Raw genomic sequence first — 23519 nt, 5'->3', positions numbered from 1 at the left:
CCTAGAGAATCAAACCAGTAATATTGTGGAAGACACAAATCAGTAACAGCTACAGAGAAATCACCAAGACAGAAAACCTGTTCCACAGGTCACACAAGTTCTAACCAAAGCAGCAACTTCTTATGTCCCACTTAAATCAATGAAATAATAAGGATTCTGGTAATTCTCCTCATTCAGAGTGAAGCAGAAATTGGGTAGGGTAACATGTCAAATACTTGACTCCAAGCAACTGGGGCAGAGGAAAAACTCCAGATGTAAATATATAAACACATGCACACACAAACATGTGAGCAGACAGACTCCAGACAATACAGTCAAGCACGCCTCACAAAACTATGTTTACTGTGAAACCACCAGAGTTAGGAAAATAGGATTGTTGCCACCACGCTTTATTTATCTAGTTCATAACTAAGCATAGTAGTGCCTGCCCTTATGGGGCTTACAATCTTACTAGGGAAAGTATTGAAAGTACACAAGAGAGCTGGACTGTAAAAAAGCTCATGCCAAGTGCCACAAGACTTCAGAAGGCAGCGTAGAATGCAGGATTAAAAGTCATGAAATCCAGGTTCTAGTTCCAACCTTGTAAATCAGATAACCTCTCTGGTATTATTAACCCAGCAGAAAAACGTAGTAGTGAGATTTAGAGGCTGTCTGCACTTGTTTCCATCAGGATTCAGATCAAAAGCTGAGGCAAGTTTTATGGAGGAGGTGGCACCCAAGCAGGATACTGATGAAAGGCAGAGAAGGCATTTCAGACAAGGAAAGTGGCACTGAGGTAGGCGGAAGTGTGGCTTTGGAGGGGAGAAGAGACAAGTGTCACACAAAAATGGAAAGAAGTACACGGCAACAGGAAGCCAGCTGCTGTAGCCCTCAGACACTACCCACTTTGAAGTGAACCGTGGGCCTCACATTCAGCAGTTACAGAACACAATCCCAGAGAGGAGAAAATACCAGAGAACAATGGCGCATTTTATCAAACATTTCACTCTACTTCCAGAAAGTATAAAATAATTTAACATTAACTCTACATTTCAAAATTGATATCAATAAGCTGTCCCAATTGTCAAAATGTAGACCAATTCAAAGTATACATTCATATTAAATATAACTATGTCTCTTAATTTAAAAGGACATTTGATACAAATTGTATTAACCCAGTAATTCCAACATTTTTTTTATCTACTATGTTCCATGTACTATGGAAATAAAAATGATTAGTAATAAAGAACCTTGCCCTTGAAGAGGCTGCAGCCTGGTAGGTGAGCAAACATCAACTACATCTACCTAGAATGTAGTGTGAGGCACAGCATGATGAACATGAGAACGTAATATTATCTGTTGAAAATTGGATTCCTTCCTCTGATGGGGTTTGGCAAGGGCACAGAAGGGAAAAGTGGTTGGCGCAAATAGAAATGAGTGTATCAGGGAGAACGAGCCTGGGAAGAACAGGACTTCTGGGCAGAGGGCAGATGGGCACAGATTGGGTAATGTGGGGTCATGGTATGTGCAGGTTCTAGCCCAAGTACTACATGGCTGGAGCACAGTTTAAGCGTTAACAGAGGGTGACACAGAAGCCTGGATTCAGCCCTAAAAACATTTGTTTTAACCCTCTACTCTCACTGGTTTGTAAGTCAGGAAGAAATAGAAAATTAAATGAGTGGCTAGGAAATAAGTAAAGTGTATCATAAGAAGTTACTATAAGCTCCTCTCAGCAAATTAAATTGTTAGGCAGCACATACTCCCCTCTCCTTTCCTGACATCTCTTTTCTGCCCAGCCCCATGATGATCTGCTTCCCCTCTGTTCCCAAGTCATCATAGTGGAAATGGAAGTAAAGAGGCCCAGGAAGAGCAATAGGATGGAAACAGAAACACACATACATGGCCATCAGGTTCTATTAGGGAATGGTCACTGCATTGTACAAAGGTTTGCAGGTAAAGTACACTAATTCCTTCAGTTTTCTAAAAGTGTCCAATTCACAACAAAATATTTAAAATACCATTCCATGAGGGAAATGTATATAGAATCCTTATAGACTATTTTTCACTAAATATCAATGTCAAAATACCATAGGATTTCCAACCCTATCTTTACACAACTAAGATCTAACCAAAAGTGCATTGCTTAGTTTAAAAAATAAAAAGATGATGTGTAATTTCCAAGTTCTAGGTTTTCAGACACTACCAAAATTATGTCAATGTAGGAATAAACTGCCTTGTGAAAAACACACAGTAAAAGGTAGATGAAATTAGCCGTCTCTTTAGGGTAAACACTAAATATCAATTTCTCATAATAACATAAAACCATTCTAAAAAAGTAATAACTTCTTGAAATTCCATTTTATAATGAAGAAAATAAATCTGTCATTTTATTTAACATTCATTCTTAAGTTACAGATGTCAATACAATCTGCTTCTAATGAAAGCAACCTTAGTATAATCTTAAAAACATGCATATACACTCAGTAAGATCTTCCACATTTCTAAATAAATTACATGCATGATATATATTAACCAATAAAGAAAACCAATGTAAGAATCCAGGACATTTATTTTTCTGCATGGACATTTAACTACTGTACAATATACACACAAAACAAACCCACAAAGCAACAGTGTGAAATAGGTAGTGAGAGACTCTTAAAATAAGCATACTTTAAATGCCTTAGTTTTTTTTGTTGTTGTTTTTTGTTTGTTTTAGGCAACAAAATATTTTCAGTCCTTGACATCTTCTCACACTTACCTAGCACCACAGATGCAAGGACTTAATAGTAAACATGTATAATTTCATGCTCAAAACCTAAAGCATGCATTGAATCAAATTTATATATTGTGATCTACTCTACTACATACGCAACACATACTTCTAATATTTTATACATTAAATTACCCTGCAGCATTTTGAAATTTTAACATTTATGCAAAACAACTTTTGAAAGATGAAATGAGTTTCAAGGCTCACCTCCAGGCTGGTTTGGTTAAGTGAGGGAAATGGCAGCAGCCTCAAGGTTCATACTGAATGAAAATGGTGTATGTGTATGTCAATCCATGTAAAAAATACCTATATACACAGATGGCACAAACATTTGTGCAGTTGGAATCACCAGTGCAAATGCATGCATTTGAGGTACTTATTTGTTCCATGGTCAGGTATAATTATGCGTAGTCACTTTCCTCATGTGCTAAAGATTTCAGACCTGATCAAATGAAAAGCTCTAAGAGTAAATATGAAATATTTATATAGTTAATTTCAAAGTGCTATGCTTTTAATGAAGATTTGTTTAACATTATAGGCTTAAATATTTAGTTTAAAAATATTTAACAATAAATTTTCTCCTTGTCTAGAGACTGACTGGAAATTATACCTGGCCAAGTGATTTAAATAGCATATTTGAAATTTTTGCAAGAACTGTAGTGAAAGAGTGAAATACTTCATTATTGCTTCATTGGACTGAGAAACCCAAAAGGCATAAACGATGCTCAATGATGAAAACTGATTATCCAGAACAGCGGTGCATGCCCCAAAATGGCCTATGCAATAAAAACTAAGCATTCTCCACATTATCAATGCCATTGATACCAGTCTCTCCACACAAAGAGGAGGGAACAAAGTGGCTAACAGTGGGACACAAACAGCTCTTAAGCTCTGGCAATTCCTGCTTCAGGCGTTCCAACTGCTCCACTTGGAATATATTTGGTTGTTCAGGCATCCAATCATATATCCTATGGTGAAACAAACACAGAATACATAAAATAGTGTAATTTTATGGCTTATTTAAGAACTGCCTGACTTAACATTTTCATGAGAATTCATTTACAAAATGTCTGGAACATCCATATTACTGAGTTTTTCTTTTGTTTTTATTTTTATTTTTAAAGACAAAAGCATCAGATCCATTTAAAATTTTTCTTCTTCCTAGTCTAGTAACCCTGAACACCAGCACTGCTTTTTCATATCCCTGATACAAAAGAGCTGATTATAAAGCAATTGAATTGGAAATGTATAGATTACTAGTGACTTTTGAAAGTATCTGCTACTCAAGTGATTCAACTGGCAATGCCTTAATTTCAAAATGGAAATGTTTGGAGAGCTAGAATTCATACCCTGTTCTGACTTCAAAGTCACTGAAGATCAAAGTGAAAAAAACTGCCCAGTGTGGGAACTACCCTAACTCTGTGTAGTACAGAGTCCAGAAAGAGTCTCCCATGACTCATAAGAGCACTGGCATCACCCATCAGCAGAGAAAAGATAGGATGGCCTCTCAAACCACACTTGAAAGCCAAGTAACTGTACAGGCAAATGTGAGAATCTTTTACAAACATCACAGTTGGTAAGAAGTTATTAAACAAGATTTAAAAACAACATCTTTAAATATCTGATTCTAGTACAACAGATTTTGTTAATTAGACATGTGAGGGAATGAAAAGTGACCTCTGGGTCAAGGTATGAGACAGAACAGAATCATCTAACTTTACTCCCTTCCTATGTTCTGTTAAAAATAAAGGGAATTTCTGGGCTGAGGATATAGCTTAGATGGTACAGTGCTTTTCTCACATGCACAAGTCCCTGGGTTCAATCCTCAGCACCACAAACATAAATATATAAAATTAAAAATAATGAATTTTCTTTTTTTAAAAAGTGCATGAGTATGCCAGATACAGTGGTGCACACTTTAGCTACTGGGAAGGCTGAGGCAGAAGGATCACAAGTTCAAGTTCAGCCTGGATAATTTAGTGAAACCCTATCTCAAAATATAAAGGGTGAGGGTATGGCAATTATGGCTCAGTGGTAGAGCACTGAGTTCATTTCATGGTAACACACACACACACACACACACTCCATGAGTATGAGAAAAACTCAAAGAGACAGAGTAATAAAACTGAAGGTTAAAAAAACCAGATGGATGAGTAACAATTAGAAGTTTCTCTGTACAACCTAAAAAGACCAATTCACAAGCCAGTAGTAGGAAAAACAAAAAGGCTACGCTAAAAGCAGCAAATTCCTCTTAAACTGAAATGAAAGGGAAGGGAGCAAAAAGAAAAAAAGAGGTGAAGATGTGGAGTGGCAATAAGCATTTTCTTCCTCTACTCCCACCTGCTGAGGTTGTGCCTCCTTCACACTAGACTCTGAATTTAACTGGATGTCTCTTAGAATAGAAGATAATTGGGGCTGGGGATACAGCTCAGTTGGTAGAGTACTGGCCTTACATGCACAAGGCCCTGGGTTCAATCCCCAGCAACACACACACACACACACACAAAGGAATATAACCAGATAAGCTGGGGGTTTGAGCATTTTATAAACCACCACCACAGCCACAGCACCGGAGGAATTTGGAAACAGCATATTACAAAGACTAAAACCAGATACATCCTCCCTCACCCACCAGTCTTCCCTCATTTAATTCCTGGCAGCCAGTGTTGGATGCCCCAGGAATAATATACATATTTTTCTTATGAGGAATTTGATCAGTCAAAAAGTAAAGTTCTTGCCAAGCTTGGTGGCATATATCTCCCAGCAATTCAGAAGGCTGACGCAGGAAGATTTCAAGTTCAATGTCAGCCAAGGCAACTTAGCAAGACCCTGTCTCAACGGTAGGGTGTGACAGAGTTCAATTCCTAGGACTGGGGCAATGTGTGTGGGGGGGTAAAGTTCTAAATCTACTGACATCACCCCACAGTAAAGACCAGGTCAGCAACTCCATTCATACCTCCAGAATGTCCAATAAGCTTTGCAAGTCCCAATCGTACCATGGAAGGAAACCTTGGATTTCCAAACAGTTTAGAAAGCTTTTAAGATGAAAGAACACGACTGGGGATATAGTTCAGTGGTAGAATCCTTGCCTGACATGTATGAGAACTTGGGTTCCATCTTCAGCACCAGGGGGATTAAAATTCTTATGGAAAATTTTCAGGATGGCACTTGTGCCCACAGAGGTCAACCAATTTTGTAGTGGAGCTATCCCAGTAAAGAGAAAGGCATATTAAGGATACCATTCCAAGAGAGCCACTGCCACTCTAGTAGCCCTGTAACCTAAGGACATGTGTCCTAGGAAGCATGAACCAGTCTTACTTAAATACAGTACATCTGCACCATGTACTGATGCAGTTTCTACAATACCTGACAGGATTAGAATGCTTGGCCCTACTCCTGAGAACTGATGGTAGGCTACAATGCAGCAGGAAATACAGAACAGCCCACTCCAGGCTGTTCCTGTTGTACTTCCAATAGTTCCTGTTGTACTTCCAATGCCTGACCCACAGGCAGATGCCTGATGGTGCTGGGCTAGAGACCTAGTGGGTCACAAAACCAGTTTAGAAGTTAACATTTGCATTTAACAAGTACATACTCATGAATATGAAATATTCAAGGCACATTTAATTTTGTTTATATAGATAAGCATATGTAAATATACATATCTATGTGTGTCATGGATTGCAATGCAAAATAGACTGAGTGTCAAAAAGTTCTGAAAGATATTGTCCTAGGGCTGGGGTTGTGGCTCAGCAGTAGAGTGCTCGCCTCGTCATGTGTGAGACCCAGGTTCAATCCTCAGCACCACATAAAAATAAATAAAAAAGATACTGTCCTAGAGAAACCTAATACAGGGGCTGGGGTTGTGGTTCAGCAGTAGAGTACTTGCCTAGCACATGCAAGGCCCTGGGTTCGATCCTCAGCACCACATAAAAATAAATAAATAAAATATTGTGTCTATCTACAACTAAGAAATAAATATTAAAAAAAAAAAGAAACCTTATACATATATTCCAGGAAACCTGGTTAGTAATGTTCACAGCAAGGACCAGGAATGTAGCTCAGTGGTAAAGCACTTGCCTAACATGAATGTGTGAGGCTCTGGTTCAATCTCCAATACTTCAAAAATGATGATGATGATGGTGATGATAAATAAATAGTTCACAGCAACACTTTGCATAATAACAAAAAGTTGGAAACAACATAAATTCTCTTAAAAAGCAGAACAATGGAATGTTATACAGCCATGAAAATGAATAATAGCTATTTTCCAAATAAAGTATGAAGTTTAAAATTATGTAAAACTCAATGGCTAATTATTTTAAAAAAGATTAAATTTTTAAGAGAAAAATCAGGCTAGGGTTGTCAGACTCAGTGGTAAGAGTGCTTGCCTAGCATGCATGAAGCACTGGGTTCAATTCCCAGCACCATATAAAAAAAAATAAATTAAACAAAAATAAAGGTATTGGGAACATCAACAACTAAAAATGTAAAAGAAAAAATAATTTTGTAAGTGGTTATGTATGAAGGAGAAAGAAAGGGATTGTAAAATTATAATGGTATTTATTTTAAACATAGGTATCTGTTGTATTGTTACTGTATTGTGTTCTATTTTAATCATCTAAACTGATAAATAGCCATTTACTAAAATTGGAGGGCTGGGAACTCAGTGGATAGCTCAGTGGTTAAGCACTTGCCTAGCATGCATCAGGCCCCGTGTTAAGACACATCATCTAAAAAAAAAAAAAAAAAAAGTACTATCCTTGATCTCAAAACTAGACAACCATTTGAGTAAGGTAAATTAAAGGTCATCTCACTAATTATCAAAAATGTAAAATTCTCAAACAAAATATTAGAAAATCAAATGCAGTTTATATATCACAAAAATATGATTAAACATGAAATCTGTGTTTTAATGCCTTTGAAAAGTAAAATAGTTTTTTAATAATCTAAAACACCCACTCTTACCCAAGCCAATCCTAAACAGCTCCAATCAGTAAACATTAAAAAACTGTCTTCATGTCTAAATTTGATAATGTAACTATAAGAGCAATAAACATATTAATTAGAAATAGTAAGGTAAGGGCTTGGGGTATAGCTCAGTGCCTGCCTTGCATGCACAAGGTCCTTAGTTCGATCCCCAGCACGAGAGAGAGAGAGAGAGAGAGAGAGAGAGAGAGAGAGAGAGAGAAATGGGGGGTCTCCTAAAAATAAATAAATAAGGAGACAGGGACATGGCCAGGGACAGTGAAAGGAATTGGAACAAAGGACTGAGGCTTTTTCATTATAAGCCTTACAAAACTATTTGAATTTTTAAATCGTAATACATGAAGTTCTTTGGTTACATTAGAAAGAAAATCCAGAGTTAACATAATCTAATTTATCTCTTATCAGACTCTAAGAAGAGGTTGGTGCCATTCTGTCTCTCCACACTTTCAGAGTCCTACCCTGATTTATGTTCTTGCCTCTACCTAAAATGTCTATCTTATCTATCCTCAACTAACTTCTAACTTAATTCTTCTTTTAAGACTCCAAGCCAGGAAGAACTTCCTTTAGTGCCTCCTGTTTTCCATTATATGTGAACATTTGATGCCAATAACCAAGGCCCATGAGATGAAGGAGCTGCCTAAAAATTTATAAATCCATACATCTTATAAAGCCATACATTCATAATCTCAGTACACTGTTCTTGCCTGAAAATATTTGCAATCACTCCTTCCTCCATATATGCACACATCTATGTGTGTACACATATACAAAATCTTCAAAGATTTGATCAAGCTAGCACTTCCTTAAAATTGTTCATTTAAAATTTTAATTTTCATCTAATTAGCTGGACATTATTTTTAAGTTACAGAACATATTGTTTTATGCAAAATTAAACCAAACATTAATAAGGAAGGGAGGATCTTGGCTACAATTTAAAAACCAGACTAATTCAGACAAAATAGTGGGGGGAAAGCTTTATTAAGAAAGTGATATAAATTTATAGGACAAATAATAATACGAACTAAATTCAAGGAAAGACAGGTCCAGTCAGGATTTTATTACTTCCTCTTTACATGCCTACAATTTTACCACCTTAATAACATCCTTTCTAATCCCAAACTTCTTTACATTAAAGAAATCTGTCTCTCAAGATAGTGTCAGTCAGGAAGCCAGGAAGCCGACTTAAAAAAAATATATTAAAAAAGACCAGTACAATAAACATGAGTTCCTACTGTGTTACACACAACCAGCCTGTGGAGGCAGTAAATAAAACAGGGAAAAGCTTTGCCCTCATGGTGTTTATGTTCTTGTTGTGTGCACCAGAAAGCGGGGAAGAGTTGGGGAGAAAGGGGTCAGGAAGAAAAATAGCCAAGTACCATACGATATGCATATGTGGTATGTCAGATGGTGAGAAAAGACATGGAGAAAAGTTAGGAAACAAACAGGTTGGAATCTTTCTCTGAAAAGAGAAACAGCAAATGGGGGAAGTTGTGGAAGAAAAGGTCAGAAACGGAATGAGGAATGAAAGGTGGTACAGGGAAAGTGGGTGGGGGTCAGCTCACACAAGGCCCTTACTAAGGACTATGGCTTTTCCTTTTAGGTGGCACAGAAAACCATGTTAGCAGCAAAATGATCTGACATAGGTTTTAAAAGCCTCCCACTGGCTGCAGTGTGGAGGCAATCACCGGGGTGTGGGCTACTTCAGTGATGTGCACACTGAGATGAGTTGATTCAGCTGAGTGACAACAGTAAACACGGTGAGGGGACAGACTCGGGATATGTCTTATTAAAGTCAGAGTCAACAAGATTTTCTGTCTCACTGGATCTGGGATATGAGGAACTGGAACAACCACACTTTTCATTTATGTTGAAATCAGGAAGATGAAAGGAGGAATAGGTATTGGTTCCTGAACATAAATGTTTAGAGATCAGGGAAACGGTCTGAGTTGGACACATACAATGTTAGAAATATATGACGATATGAAAAGACACAGAGTATGACGAGACCACTGAGAAAGCTGTATAGACAGAAAACAGGTGGCAGACAGTAACCATTAACCCCTAAAATGATTTAGTACATCTGGGTTAGGACCTACTCATTTGCATTTTTAGCAAGCTTCTCAACTGACTGATACACTTCAAAGTTTGAAAAAACTCACTGACAGACAAATGTCAAGATAAACCTGAGGCCAAACTACAGAATTTTAACTTAACTAAGTTTAATTTTATTTATAATTTTATAAGATGAAAGCTACACTTTTCCTAACATTTCGTGGAAATTTTTTATGAAAACCAAATACCTATCATAAATTAGACCATGAACTCCAAATTCCTTCAATTTCCTTCTGTTTTCAGGGTCATTGGTATCATCACCCCAGCAGAATATGACTAGTCCCTTAGCTTTTGCCTCTTGGATATAGGACGGATTTCTGAGCAGGTCTTCAGTATGTGCGTTAATCCCCTAAAAGAAGAAAAGTTAGTTGTTCATGAAAAAGTAATGTTTACTATAAATGTTAAATATTTATTCTATGGGTCAATGCTTTCTAGAGTGAAGAGGCAAGGAAAAAAAATGTTAGATTTTTTTTTCTTCTAATTTCCCTTATTCTTTTCAATATATAATGCAGTTAAAACAGAGTGCTAATATATGTAAGTGATTTGTAAACATACATGTTGACTGTATGGCTATCCTCATTTCTAAATAGAGCTACTTGCTTATGACACATCAGTCAAATCTTTAACCATTAGGTAGATAAACATGAAACCTTATTTATTTACTACCACTGTAAGATACAAAACAATAGAAGCAAAACAGTGGAAGTTCAAACAACTTACCAGAAGATTTTCAAACTGTGCAAAGCTCATTGCGATGGGGGTTGTCCGAGATCGGAGATCCATAAGTTCAGGGTAAATGTCAGATTTTCCTTGAGTCAAAAATAATATGGGATATTTGTTCTGCTTCTGCCGAACCCTAAAAAGGACAAAACGATACTTTCTGTGGGGCGATAACTATAATATTGATTTGAAATTTTAGAAATTATTAAAAACATGAAGAAATTGAAACAAAATAGAAACAGTCAAACTACTCAGATATATAACCACCATTAACTCAAGAAAAATATAAATCCTCTCAGGCATGAGCAACGAGAAAGCCCAGGAAGGTTTACATAAGTTAAGAAGAGCATGACACACAAGTACATGAAGCCCACTGGGTCTGAGGCTCTAGGATTTCACAGGAAACCATCAGAAAGCCATCATGAAAACACAGGGAACTTGACTGAGGCCAAATCAAGGGAAAGCCGAACAACTTCCCAACCTCCAATCACCATCTGTACTGAGTGCGAGCTACAATCTAAGAGGACAGAAGGAAAATATTGAATATTACTTACATTGTACAAATATCTGCATCAAATGAAGAAAAGACTATTCTTCTCTTTCCAGAGTTTTCTAAAACAGTTTTTAAAATTATATCCAAAAACATATTCATGTCAAAATATGTTGATAAGTTACCATCCCACATTCCATCCTATGTAGGGGGGGAAAAAAGCCATTGCATACCTTAGAATCAGAATGCAAAAAAAAAGACAGCATCTAATTCATATTTTTCAAAAATTGCTTAATACACTTTATTATGTTCATTTAAAGCACACCACAGAATATTATGGAATACATAAAGACAGTACAAAGATTACTAAGTTGAAATAAGTTATCATATCAATCATCTCACACAGTTGCCCCTCTTCCTCTATTTTTGGAGTTAGGGATTAAACCAAGGGCCTTGAACACACATGCTACCTACCAGCCTACCACCTATACACCCTGTACTCTTCCCTTTTGTGGCAAGAGCAGCCCAAATCTACTTATTTTGCATACATACAATATCATTACATATAGCCCTCATGTTGTGCATGAGCACTCTAGACTTGTTATTTTTATCCTTTGACTTATATCTCCCCATTGCCTCCTCCTCCTCCTCCTCTCCCCAACCCTGTAACCACTGTTTTTTCTCTTCATGTATGTGAATTTTAAGTTGTTTTCAGATCCCACATATAAATAAGATCATACAATATTCTTGTGTGTCTGGCTTGTTTCATTTAATATATAATGTCCTCCAGGCTCAACTATTTTGTGGCAAATGTGAAGAGCTCATTCTTTTCTAGGGCTGAATAAATATTCCAACTTATAAATGGACCATTATCCAGTTGTCCATCAAAGGGCACTTAGGTTGTTTCTATACCTTGGCTATCATGAATAATACTATAATGAATAAATAATGCTATAATGAATAAAGGTATCTCTAAGGTAATGATTTAATTTCCTTTGAATTTGTGCCCAGAAAAGGGACTGCTGGATCATATGGTACTTCTGTTTCTAATTTCTTTAGAAACCCCAATATGGCTGCACTAATCTACATTTCCACCAACAGTGTTTAAGAGTTGTCTTCTAAGCATGATCTCACCAATATTTATCTTTTGACTTTTTTGATAACAACCGCCCTAACAGGTATGGAGTGTTATCTCTTAAGACCTGAAAAGATAAAGTAACCTGTCTAAGACTACAGTTATTCAGTGATGGCAAAGAAATCATAATTCAGGTATAGACACTCATATAAAAAGTCACTATCATTATTAGGCTTCACTTTAATGTTAAAAGATAAAATTCTAAAAAATTATAATCTACTGATTTAAAATATTATATAATCCTCATAAAAACTATGTTTCATTTGCTAAATGAGAACCAATTTTACCAAAAACAACAAACATCAAAATAACCTTATACATTATAAACAATCCTTTATTTTAAAAAATAACATTTGTGATTCTTCTTCATTGGGTCTCAGACATTATCAACTATCCTTTAAAAATAGTTAAATAATTCAGGGGCAGGGGCAGGGCAAGGGGAGGTTCACTGGGTTGAACAGGGTGGAGTGGGAAGAAGGGAGGGAGACTGGAATAAGAAAGTCAATAGAATGAACCAAATATAACATTCCTATATTCACAGATGAATGCAAGACCAGCATTTACTATGTGAACCAGGACCATCATAGCCTGTCTTAACAGCCATGATTAGCTAGACACAGTGGTGCATGCCTATAATCCCAGTGACTGGGGAAGCTGAGACAGGAGGAGTTCAAAGCCAGCCTCAGCAACTTAGTGAGGGCCAAGCAACTCACTGAGACCTGTCTCTAATAAAACATAAAAAAGGAATGGGGATGTGGCTTGGTGGTGGTTAAGTGCTCCTGGGTTCAATCCCTGGTACCATAAATAAACAGACAGACAGACAGACATGATTTGAAGAGTCACAGAATATTCTGACCAAAACAATACAGGACATCAATCAGTCCAACTGACCAATTATGATACCTGAATAAACTACTTTCAATACCTGTCCTTAATCTAGCTCTCTCACCATGATGCTCATGTTTTCTTCAACTAGACCATACGTTCCAAGAATACAGAACCTTATTAAAGTTCACTGCTTATCCACTGTATTCAGAAAATGCCTAGACTGTAGCAGCTTTCTATTAAATATTTATTGAAAAAAAGAAATGATTAAATTTGGAAACAATTTAAAGCATATCTGAAGAAATTTCTTTTCCTGGTAACTATTACTAACTACTGCTCCTCAACAGAAAACTGCTCAGAAAATTATTTAAAATAAACATTTAGATGAAGAATTAGAAAGTATTAACTAAATCAGAGATATTGTCTACTTTATAAATCTGTCTAGAACCCATTCATTAATGTACAAACCAGGTGTATGTAAATCAAAACTTCTATTATAAATACATCATTAATTTAAAAAGTATTCACATATTAGCTAAGTGTAACATAGGCTTTTGTAAAAAGATATAACAAGTACTGTACTTTGATAGATTAAGTTGAAAAATTTCAGTTTAACTTAATTGCATTAAAACAAAAACACAGAAACCAAAGAACTTTAAAAATGGAAAAGGGGGGGACAGGTATTGCATAGAGAATTACTTACCCTTTGTTGGCAGATCCATTTAATTTCTATGTTAAACCCTACATCTTCTGGCAAAGACTCTAAAACCTGGAGTTTTGTTTTTGGTGAAACAGGTGGTAGAATAAAAACAAATAAATAAAAGAATTATTATAAGAAGCAATCAATAAGAATACTTTACTAGTAAGGATAAAGTGTTTTATGTCTTCAGTAAAAACCACTATGTTTTCTCATTAAACTGACAAAATGGTTAGTGACCACTATATTAAATAAGAAAAATTAAAACAGCAAAAGGAGCACTTTCAAGCAATAAGTGTAATAACTTATAACTACCACCAGAAAGATAGATCCTTAACCTAAAATCCTTTTTACCATTCCTTTTAGAACAATCCATGTGAGTTATAGACAACATCAAGAATTCAGGAAGACATCTTTTATGTATTCTAAATTATATTCAGGTATATTGATATACTAAGGTATGATTACATGAAAACCAATGATTTTTAGCTTCTTTTGGAAGCGATAATACTTCAAAAAAAAAAAACATGCTGATAACCCCCCAAAAAGTTATCTCCAAATGAAACAATATACTAAAACTCATAAAGCAAAAGACTATATAAATGAACAAATAGTTATTCTATTTATTAAAAAACATCTAGGGCTGGGGTTGTGGCTCAGTGGTAGAGTGCCTGTCTAGCATGCGTGAGGCACTGGGTTCGATTCTCAGCACCACATAAAAATAAATAAAATAAAGGTCCATCAACAACTAAAAACAAAAATTTAAAAAAATCTGAATTATTTAATCTTAAAACAAATGATAGGGCAACACACAAATATGCTTAGGGCAAAATGAATCAAAATACATTGTTTTACTTTAACAGATTCAAAACTTCAGAGTGTCATTAACATGTATAAAATATATGATATTTAATTTTATAAAAGCAAATAAAAGTACACCAACAAAAAGTTAGTGTAAAGAGCACAGCTGGGGCAGGGGATATATAGCTCAGTTGGTAGAATGCAGGCCCTATGTTCAATCCCCAGAACCACAAAAAAAACCCCACTGCCTACCCAGGTGTGGTGGCATATCCCTGTAATCCCAGTGGCTGGGAACAGGGGTGGGCAGGCTGAGGCAAGAGGATCTTGAGTTCAATTACAGCCTAAGCAAAAGGAAGGCATAAATAAGCAACTCATTGATGCTCTGTCACTAAATAAAATACAAAACAGTGCTACAGAGGAGGCTCAGTGGATAAGGAAAAAGTGTGTTACAGTGTTAAGACTATAAAGCATAAAATTTGCAAACAGATTGTCCTTATACTAAAATTATATTTGATAGTTTTTTGTTAAAATTTCTTTGTGATTACATAATGATAATGGCAAATTAAGTGTGTTAGATGCATCTGAGCGTCACTTATTAGGCTAAATAAATGTTGTCAAACATACATACACAATTAAAATTTGTCTACTTCTATAGGGTACACATACACAATGGAATACTACCCAGCCATAAAGAGGAATGAAATTATGACACCTGTGGGTAAATGGATCGAGCTAGAGACTATCGTGTTAGGTGAAATAAACCAATTCCCAGAACCCAAGGCCACATGTTCTCTCTGATATGCAGATGCTGACTCACTAGTGGGCATGGGGTGAGGCAGTGGAGTGAATCTGATAGAGGAGTAGGGAGAGGAGAGGGAAGATACTGGGAAAGACAGTAGAATGAACTGGATAAACTCTCCTATATTCCTATGATGTGTAACTCCATACACTGCACAACCACAAAAGTGAGAAGTTAAACTCCATGTATGTAAGATGTCAAAATACATTCTATTGTCATGTATAACATACAATTTTAAAAAATTTGCTTTTCTTTCTATTCAGTAATTCAAAAGGTTGGGAATCATGAGATTTCTGAGAACCAAATGACTTATGGGTTCTTTTGTGACAACATTTTTGCAGAATGAATAATACTTCTTTGGGGGGGGGTGTGCCAGAGATGGGTACTCAACCACTAACCCATATCCTCAGACCCTATTTTCGTATTTTTCATTAGAGACAAGGTCTCACTGAATTGCCTAGAGCCTCGCTATTAATGAGGCTGGCTTTGAACTTGAGATGCTATTGCCTCAGCCTCCAGAGCTGCTGGGATTATAGGTGTTCGCCACCATAGTTGGCCAAGCAATACTTTGACTACTTTAATTATTTAGATTGTTTTATGACTGTCTTCTCAGGTAATACATACCTGTTTTAGCAAAATACCTCATTACAAGGTCCTTACTATCACTCCTTTTCTAAATTATTTATCTTCATATTTTAGCAACCAGATAACATACTAGATTAAAAAAAAAATACCCCACTAACACTATATGGAGTTTTATTCATTCATAAAGAAAAATAAAATTATGGCATTTGCAGAAAATGGGATGAAACTAGAGACCATCATGTTAAGCAGAGTAAGTCAAACTCAGATGGTTATGGGTCATGTGTCTTTTTCTCATATGTGGAAGCTAGAGAGAAAAAAGAAAAACAAAAAAGAAAAAAAAATGGTGGGATTGTATGTCCTAAAAATCAAAGGGAGATCAGTAGAGAAAGGGTCCAAAAGGCATGAAGGTGGGGAGGGAAGGGAAAAGTGCTAGGAAGGGATATTGGCTAAATTATACTGTTATATATGAATTATAGTGTTATATATTTACATATGTTATATATAAATTATATTGTTATGCATGTACAAATATATAACCACAAATCCCATTAGCATGTACAACTATAATGCACCAATAAAAAAATGTGGGGGAAAGAAGAGAATATGAAAATAAAGAATCATCAAAAACTGAAAAAAAAAAAAAACTCCACTAATAAGCCCCCATGCCTAAAACATACATTTTTCACATTGTAATACTCTGTGATCACCTATTTTTGTTTTAAGAAATCTACCACTCCTGACATTACCAGGAAAAACAAAACAAAACAAAACAAAAAAACAAAGACAAGCCAGGCAAGATGGCACACACCTATAATCCCATCAGCTCAGGAGGATGATACAAGGGGATGGTGTGTATAAAGCCAGCCTCAGCAATTTAGCAAGGACCTAAAACACAGGAGACTCTTTCTCTAAATACAAAATAAAGGGGGTGGGGGTGGGGCTGGAGATGTGACTCAGTGGTTAAGTGCCCCTGTGTTCAATCCCTGGTATCAAAAAAACAAAACAACAAAAAACACCACTAACAGCAGGTATTAAGAGGCACAGCAGAAACCAAGGGAGACCCATCATCTCTTTTGCACCTATGTGGGCTTTCCTGGTGCTTTCAAAAGAATTCCTGTATTAATTGCCTGGTTTTTAAATTTTTTCATCCTAATTTCTTTCTCAGTGAATTTTTGAAATCTATGCCTTATTTTAAGTAATGAGGGTATACTCATTTTCTATAGTACAGAATCTTATTTCTTTCCATAAAAACTATTGTTTGAAAACAATCACTTTTTTAAACATCTCACCCTCTTCCAGCCCTTTTTTTGCCTTCTCCTTCCTCTATATACAGAAATACGTACATATGCTATTCTTACCAAATTAAGCCATTGAGGAAATTTTTATTTGAGATAAGTTACTCTTAAAATAAAAAAGCAGCACAAGTATATCACACAAAAGTACACCTTCTAGAAGCACCAATGATAACAGATTTGCATTAATCACATTATTCACACCATCTTTTTAGTACCCATTTAAAAGAACAAATTAAATTGTTCAGGCAATAAGATTAATGAGATAGACTTGTCCTAGTTTTCCTTGGAAACTTACCATCTTAAGAGAAGGGAATGGTTGATTTTCAGAAAAGGAATTTTCTTCCTCAATCACAGATTCTGAAATTTTAAATAACAAAAATTTAGTAAATAAAATGCCATTGTATCACTAAGATTTTTTTAAACTCTAAAAAAGTAGAATGAACATATGCTGAAAGTATCCTTTAAAGTCTCCTGGATTATTTTCAACATTGAAAACTGCATATTCTAAACAAGCATCCCTCATAAAGACTAGTTTGCAACATGTAGTATAAACACCATAGTCTGTGGTCTCAAGAGTGATTGTTTTTTTAAACATTGGGGATTGAACCCAAGGGTACTCTTATCACTGAGCTGTTATGCCCAACCCTTTTTGAGACAGCATCTCCCCAAGTTGCCAGGCTGGACTTCAACTTGCTATCTTCCTGCCTCAGCTTCCCAAATTGCTAGGATTACAAGTGTGCATCACAGTGCCTGATCATAATACTACTCTTTTAAAAGTAGTCAAAAGCAATAATCAGTCATTTATCAATTGAATTGAGTTGTGTTATTTTGCTAAGACTTCTATTTAAAATATCAAAATTAGCTCAGAAATTAGATAAAATAATCTATAGATACCAATAAATCATCTTAAGAGATCTAGAAGACAATTTTGCTGAGAAAAAAATAAAAATATCAAACGTTTCTTAAAAAACAAACACAAATCCCAATTTATGTATATTTCAAAAAACTAAAAATAAAACTAAAATAATGCAAATTTTTCCAGTTGAATAAATTAAAGGCAAAATTAGTTTTACAGTCATTAAATATCTGTAACACTATGCATTTATAATTATGCTTCAGAGATAATCTTTTAAGTCTTAAGCACCTCACAGTTTGTTCATAAAGGCATCCATATTGTGTCAATAACACAACTGCAGACAAACTACTAAAGTGCCTATCAAATGTAGAACACTGTGAAAGTAGATCTCAAGAAATATGAAACCATTTTTCTACACTTGAGAGGCTTAATTGAAGAGCAAGAACATAAACACAAAGGATTCAAAAAGGATACAATAAGCCTCAAATGAATGGAAACCTATTAAACCCTAGGTGAGTAGAAAGCAAAGTGTAATTACAAAGAGATATGGCAGGCAACAACAAGCTTTGAGGAAATGGAGGCAGAGTGCTGAAGTAACCTGCCCAAGGTCATAGCTGATATTTGAGAGAGCTGGTTTCAAACTCTGGCTCTGTAGCCAAATTCTATACTTGATATACTCTGACCATAATGATTAGAACATTTGGAAAGATTTATAGGTACAAAAATTGTGAAGAATTCTGATGGCTTTGCTAAAAAAAATAACAGAATGGTTATTACACATGACATATTTCAGTTAAAAATTAGCACATGTATAGCCATCACATCTATAAAAATATATTCAGATGGCCCAGTATTATATTCATTAAAATGACCATGAACAGGTTTCCATATTGGTGCATACCTTGTCGATCTTTAGATTTTAATGCAGTCACATGGGCAAGCTAGAAGACACAAACACACAACATGCAATGAGAAAAACAAATCCTGGTTTATGAAGAGATGGTTAATAGAACTATAATTTGAAAACTCAGGAATTATGAAAATAATATAAAATGTAGAATTACAAGTTTATTAAGAATAAACACTACGCTAATTAATTATTTTATATACCTAAGGTCATGGTCATTTATATACCTAAGGTCATTTGATCATAAACCTAAGGTCATGATCAAATGCCCAGGTAGGGAAGAAGAATATAAAAATTCCTGAGTCCAGAAACTGCTCATACTTAACTATTTATGTATCTAATGAGAATGGAAAAAAGAATCATGTAAAACTACATGGTACAACCAAAAATACAAAGATCCTAATCAACATTTGTACAAAACCTACTATCAAATAAAAGGCCAACTATAAAACAGAGACAGCCATAAAGAAAAGGGCTACTGCAGAACAAAAGCAATTTAAGATTACGAATGTGAAAGGCTAACCCCTATGGCCTACAAAGACTTATGGCCTAGTTCTTTCAAAAACACAAAAATCAATGACATCCACAAAAACTGTTAGAGAAAATGGATGAATCAGCATCTTCCAAATCAGAGCAGAAAAGTAAAGCACACATTATGTATATTAACTAGTCAATCCTGTGTGCAGGAAAAACATAGCCATTTATCAGTAAGTAGAACTTATGAAATGGTAATTTACATTTATGCTACTGTTACTACCTTTAACAACTGGAGTTGGTCAAATGTTAGTTCCTTTACTGGAATTTCAAACAATTCAACTGGATCAGCATCAAACTTCTAAAAAATACAAAAAAAAAAAAGAGAGAGAGAGAAATGGGCCTGTTTCATTATTACTGAATGTTTCCTCTGGATATGCCTATAATTTCAATTAACTGAATAATAAGAGTAACTATTAGAAAGCCCCATGCAGAAAAATCATTTTTACCTAACATTACCTCCCAGTTTTATACTCTTGTTTTTTTAGGTGGTGCTAGGGATCAAACCCAAGTTCTTGCACATGCTAAGCAAATGTTCTACAAATGAGCCTACCCGCAAGTCCCTGGCTTTCCCCCCCCCCCCAAAGCAGGCAGGGAATGCCAGGACAGAAAAGCCTGTGGGGAGTAAGTTGTGGCACTGAAGACACAACTGAGGACACAAGGAACTGTCTGTCAGTCATCCTTTCCCCTGCTTTCTATCATGCTATGTACTTTGTATTTGACATATAATCCATGCTACATGCCTAGGAAATCAACATGCAAATTTCTGTTTCTAAGTTTCTAAAACTTTTCAAATGTAAGTCTAGATAAAAATAGCAGCCACGCAAAGAAATTGCCATAACAAAACTGTGCAATTAGCTTTATAAGCAATACTATTTAATAAGAACTCAGATCTATCATGATTCCCCCACAAGCAAATATACTCTTTTCTATATTTTAATGCCATAGCAAACATCACATTGTTAGAGGTACCATTATCTTTAGGAAATGAGTTGAGTACCTCCAATAAATAAATCATCAATTCAACAAACACACTAGAAGTCATTAAATATATATATTTATTCATGTACACTGGTACGAACCTGTGTATGCCTAAAGTTTTTCTGGAAGGATACACAAGAAACTATTAAGAATAAGGGAATGAGATCAAGGAAAAGGGGAAAGGAAGATTTATTTTTTTCATTTCATAAATCTGAACTACTTGCATTTTTAAATAGACAAATAATTTTTATATGAAAAATGCCAGCTTAAAATTAAAATCAACCTAAAAATACATAGTCACTATTTTCATTCCCCAATTAACTCATTCAGCTTCAACGTCAAAGCAAGACAGTCTGGTGAAAACTGGAGATCAGTAATACTCTTCACTAAATTAACATTTTTAGAGATGGTGTTCTCCCACAGCAAAAGCTACTTGCTCCATTTCTTTTTAATTATTCTACTTCTTTCTTCATCAGAATACATGTATCTCCTTCCTTCCCTCCCTCTCCTGATAACACTTAACAGAAGTAACACTTATCAGAAGTATCTTTTTTTAGCTATCATAGCAACCCAATCCCCAAGAACTCTTAAATCCACTAGCAGGCAGACCCAGGTGCGTTGTCTTTTATACAACATATCTGGTACAGTGTTCTACATAAACTGGCCTTAATTTTAAACCAAATAAATTGAAAATGAGAACCAATATCATTGGAGGTGGGAGGAGCCAGGGAATGAACCCAGGGGGTGCTTACCCATTCAGTCACATTTCCAACCTTTTTAAAATTTCTTATTTTGAAAGAGGGTCTGAGTTGCTTGGGGCCTCAGTAAGTTGCTGAAGCTGGCTTTGAACTTGCAATCCTCTTTCTTGCCTCAGCCTCCCAAGCCTCTGGGATTACAGGCTTGAGCCACCACACCCAACTGAGAACCAATATAATTGAAAATGCAAAATGAACCTTCCTAGGTTAAGTTCCTGAGAAATCACTTTAGTTAATTTGTATATACTGAAGCTCAGGGATGAAAAAACAATGACAATTTTGTTTGTACAATGACAACAAACTTTTAAAATTTCAAAATCTCATTCTGAATTCTGCTCTCCATCATATATGCCCTCTTCTCCATTCTCTCTTTCCCTACAGTACCTATGGTCCACATTACTACTTCCCTTGCCTCCAGTCTGTTTTTTTCTGAAATTTCTATTTACTAAAAGATTAACCCTGAATTTTAGTTCTTGACATTTCCTTCTCAGCTTAAAAGTCTTTCATATTTCCCTAGCTCTTAAGTCCATTCCTTCTTCAATGGGACCTTCAATTTTTTACTGTGATTCCTCTTGTTTTATACCAAACTATCCTATAAATTTGAGAAAGAGTATAAAGCAAAAACAGATGGGGGCTTAGAAAATAAACACTGGTACATATACCACCTGGAATAAAAATATAAATTGAACAAAACAGAGACTCTACTTGAAGAAATCAGTACCCATCTCTTCACTATCTTAAAGTTGCCAGAGCTAGAGACTAGAAAATACTGGCAATAATTCAAGAAATGAATTGAGTTGACTCCAGTTAATAAATAACTAAAAATATAACAAATGTCCTCGTTTCACACCTTTTAGCTAACAATGAGTTTAAAATAAAGGAATTTCCACGTACCTTCTTCATGGTCAAACAACAGGTGAGATCATGATATACCACAGGCACAAAGTCTTTTGAAAGGTGAACATCAAATTCTACAAAGGCTGCACCCTGACAGGAGGAAGCCAAGTATTAGAAAAACATTATCTGGTGTGCGATACATCTAAAAGTACAAGAACATTAAGAAGCTTAATGTTTACTATAAAATTAATAGATCAATACACAAAAACACCACACTAATTATTTAATACTACATATTAAGTAGTTTAATACCCGCCCCCCTCCTTTGTAAAAGCACAACTTTTACCTGGTCAAAAAGAGGGGTGGACATGAATCCACTGATAAACACCCAAGGGCATGTCAGTAACAGTGACAGCATTCGTGGGTATCACATCTGCTACTGCAATTAGCAGAAATGGAATAAAATAGGAACCAGAATACAGGGTTTCCCCTCCTTGCTGCCACTGCATACTTTAGCATTAGCTAGACCTCAGAGATGATATGAGTAAAGAGTAACCCAGAGACCCTTTGCTCTGCTTCCTAGTTCGCTTTCTTAGAGAATGTCAATAGTGTATTAAAGAAGCTACAACTATTCCTGAACAGATAAAACAAATCAGGCAACAAAAATGATGCACATGCCAAGTGCCTGGATGGAGACCTAAACAAATTAGGAGGAAGACATGAATTAGCATTAAGAATAAATTTTTAAAAGTCAGATTGGCTGGCCTTGGTGAGCACCTGTGATCCCAGCTATTCTGGAGGCTGAGGCAGAAAGACAGTGAGTTAGAGACTCACCTGGGCAATATGGTGAGTCCTATCACCAAAAAAAATCCATTCTATCCTCTGAATTAATGCAGATAAACACTGAGAACATAAACTGGCATGTAAATGTGTACATTCACCAAAAGTTGGGATCAAAGGAACCAAGATTTGAGAATTCTGTATGTTACTGACTTGTGATCAACAGAAGTGTTTATGCGAGAATGGCTAGATACATTTCCATTCCTATAGTGCGTCTAAGTCATGAAATGGTACCTACCTTCTCAACACATATGATTACAACCAAAGGAGCTCAAGAATTTGGCTATGAAGTCTACTTCCTTGTTGATGTCTAAAGCAGAAAATGTAGCTACTTCTATTAAAATACAAACCATTTCTACCAAACAGAACAAACCCTACCACCATAAATAGTAACACCTACTTAACACTTCAATGTACATTTTGGTTTAATCGTACATAGCTGTACATATCATCCTTCTGGGAAAAATTTTACTAAGAGATAAAATCTAATCCCAAAATTCACATGAGCTTTAAGAAATAACAGATTAAAACATCTGAGGCTTTGCATTTGTATTTTGCTGGGCTAGGGATTAAACTCAGGGCCTTATGCATGCAAGGCAAGCATTCTAC

The 23519-nt window shown here is 35.6% G+C and overlaps 1 protein-coding gene across 4 annotated transcripts in view; it reads right to left on the bottom strand.

Moving 5' to 3' along the window:
* Nucleotides 1-2336: 2336 nt before the first annotated feature.
* Gpcpd1 (glycerophosphocholine phosphodiesterase 1) overlaps nt 2337-23519 on the bottom strand; it is a 52965-nt gene continuing 31782 nt past the window's right edge. For 3 of the 4 annotated variants that reach the window (XM_076851560.2, XM_076851561.2, XM_076851563.2), the window contains 10 exons: nt 22128-22220; nt 20580-20600; nt 19721-19798; nt 18958-18997; nt 17496-17557; nt 13727-13792; nt 11128-11264; nt 10574-10709; nt 10042-10202; nt 2337-3720 (listed from right to left, as the gene is read on the bottom strand). In XM_076851560.2, coding sequence (XP_076707675.2) covers nt 3543-3720; nt 10042-10202; nt 10574-10709; nt 11128-11264; nt 13727-13792; nt 17496-17557; nt 18958-18997; nt 19721-19798; nt 20580-20600; nt 22128-22220 — 972 coding nt within the window. In that variant the 3' untranslated portion in view covers nt 2337-3542. The remainder of the gene's footprint in view (nt 3721-10041; nt 10203-10573; nt 10710-11127; nt 11265-13726; nt 13793-17495; nt 17558-18957; nt 18998-19720; nt 19799-20579; nt 20601-22127; nt 22221-23519) is intronic. The other variant, XM_076851562.2, reaches the window with a different exon arrangement.

This window comes from Callospermophilus lateralis, chromosome 3 (assembly GCF_048772815.1).
Source record: "Callospermophilus lateralis isolate mCalLat2 chromosome 3, mCalLat2.hap1, whole genome shotgun sequence".
Lineage (NCBI taxonomy): Eukaryota > Metazoa > Chordata > Mammalia > Rodentia > Sciuridae > Callospermophilus > Callospermophilus lateralis.
Note: the sequence above shows the minus strand (reverse complement) of the source record. Positions and strands in the feature narration are given on the sequence as shown.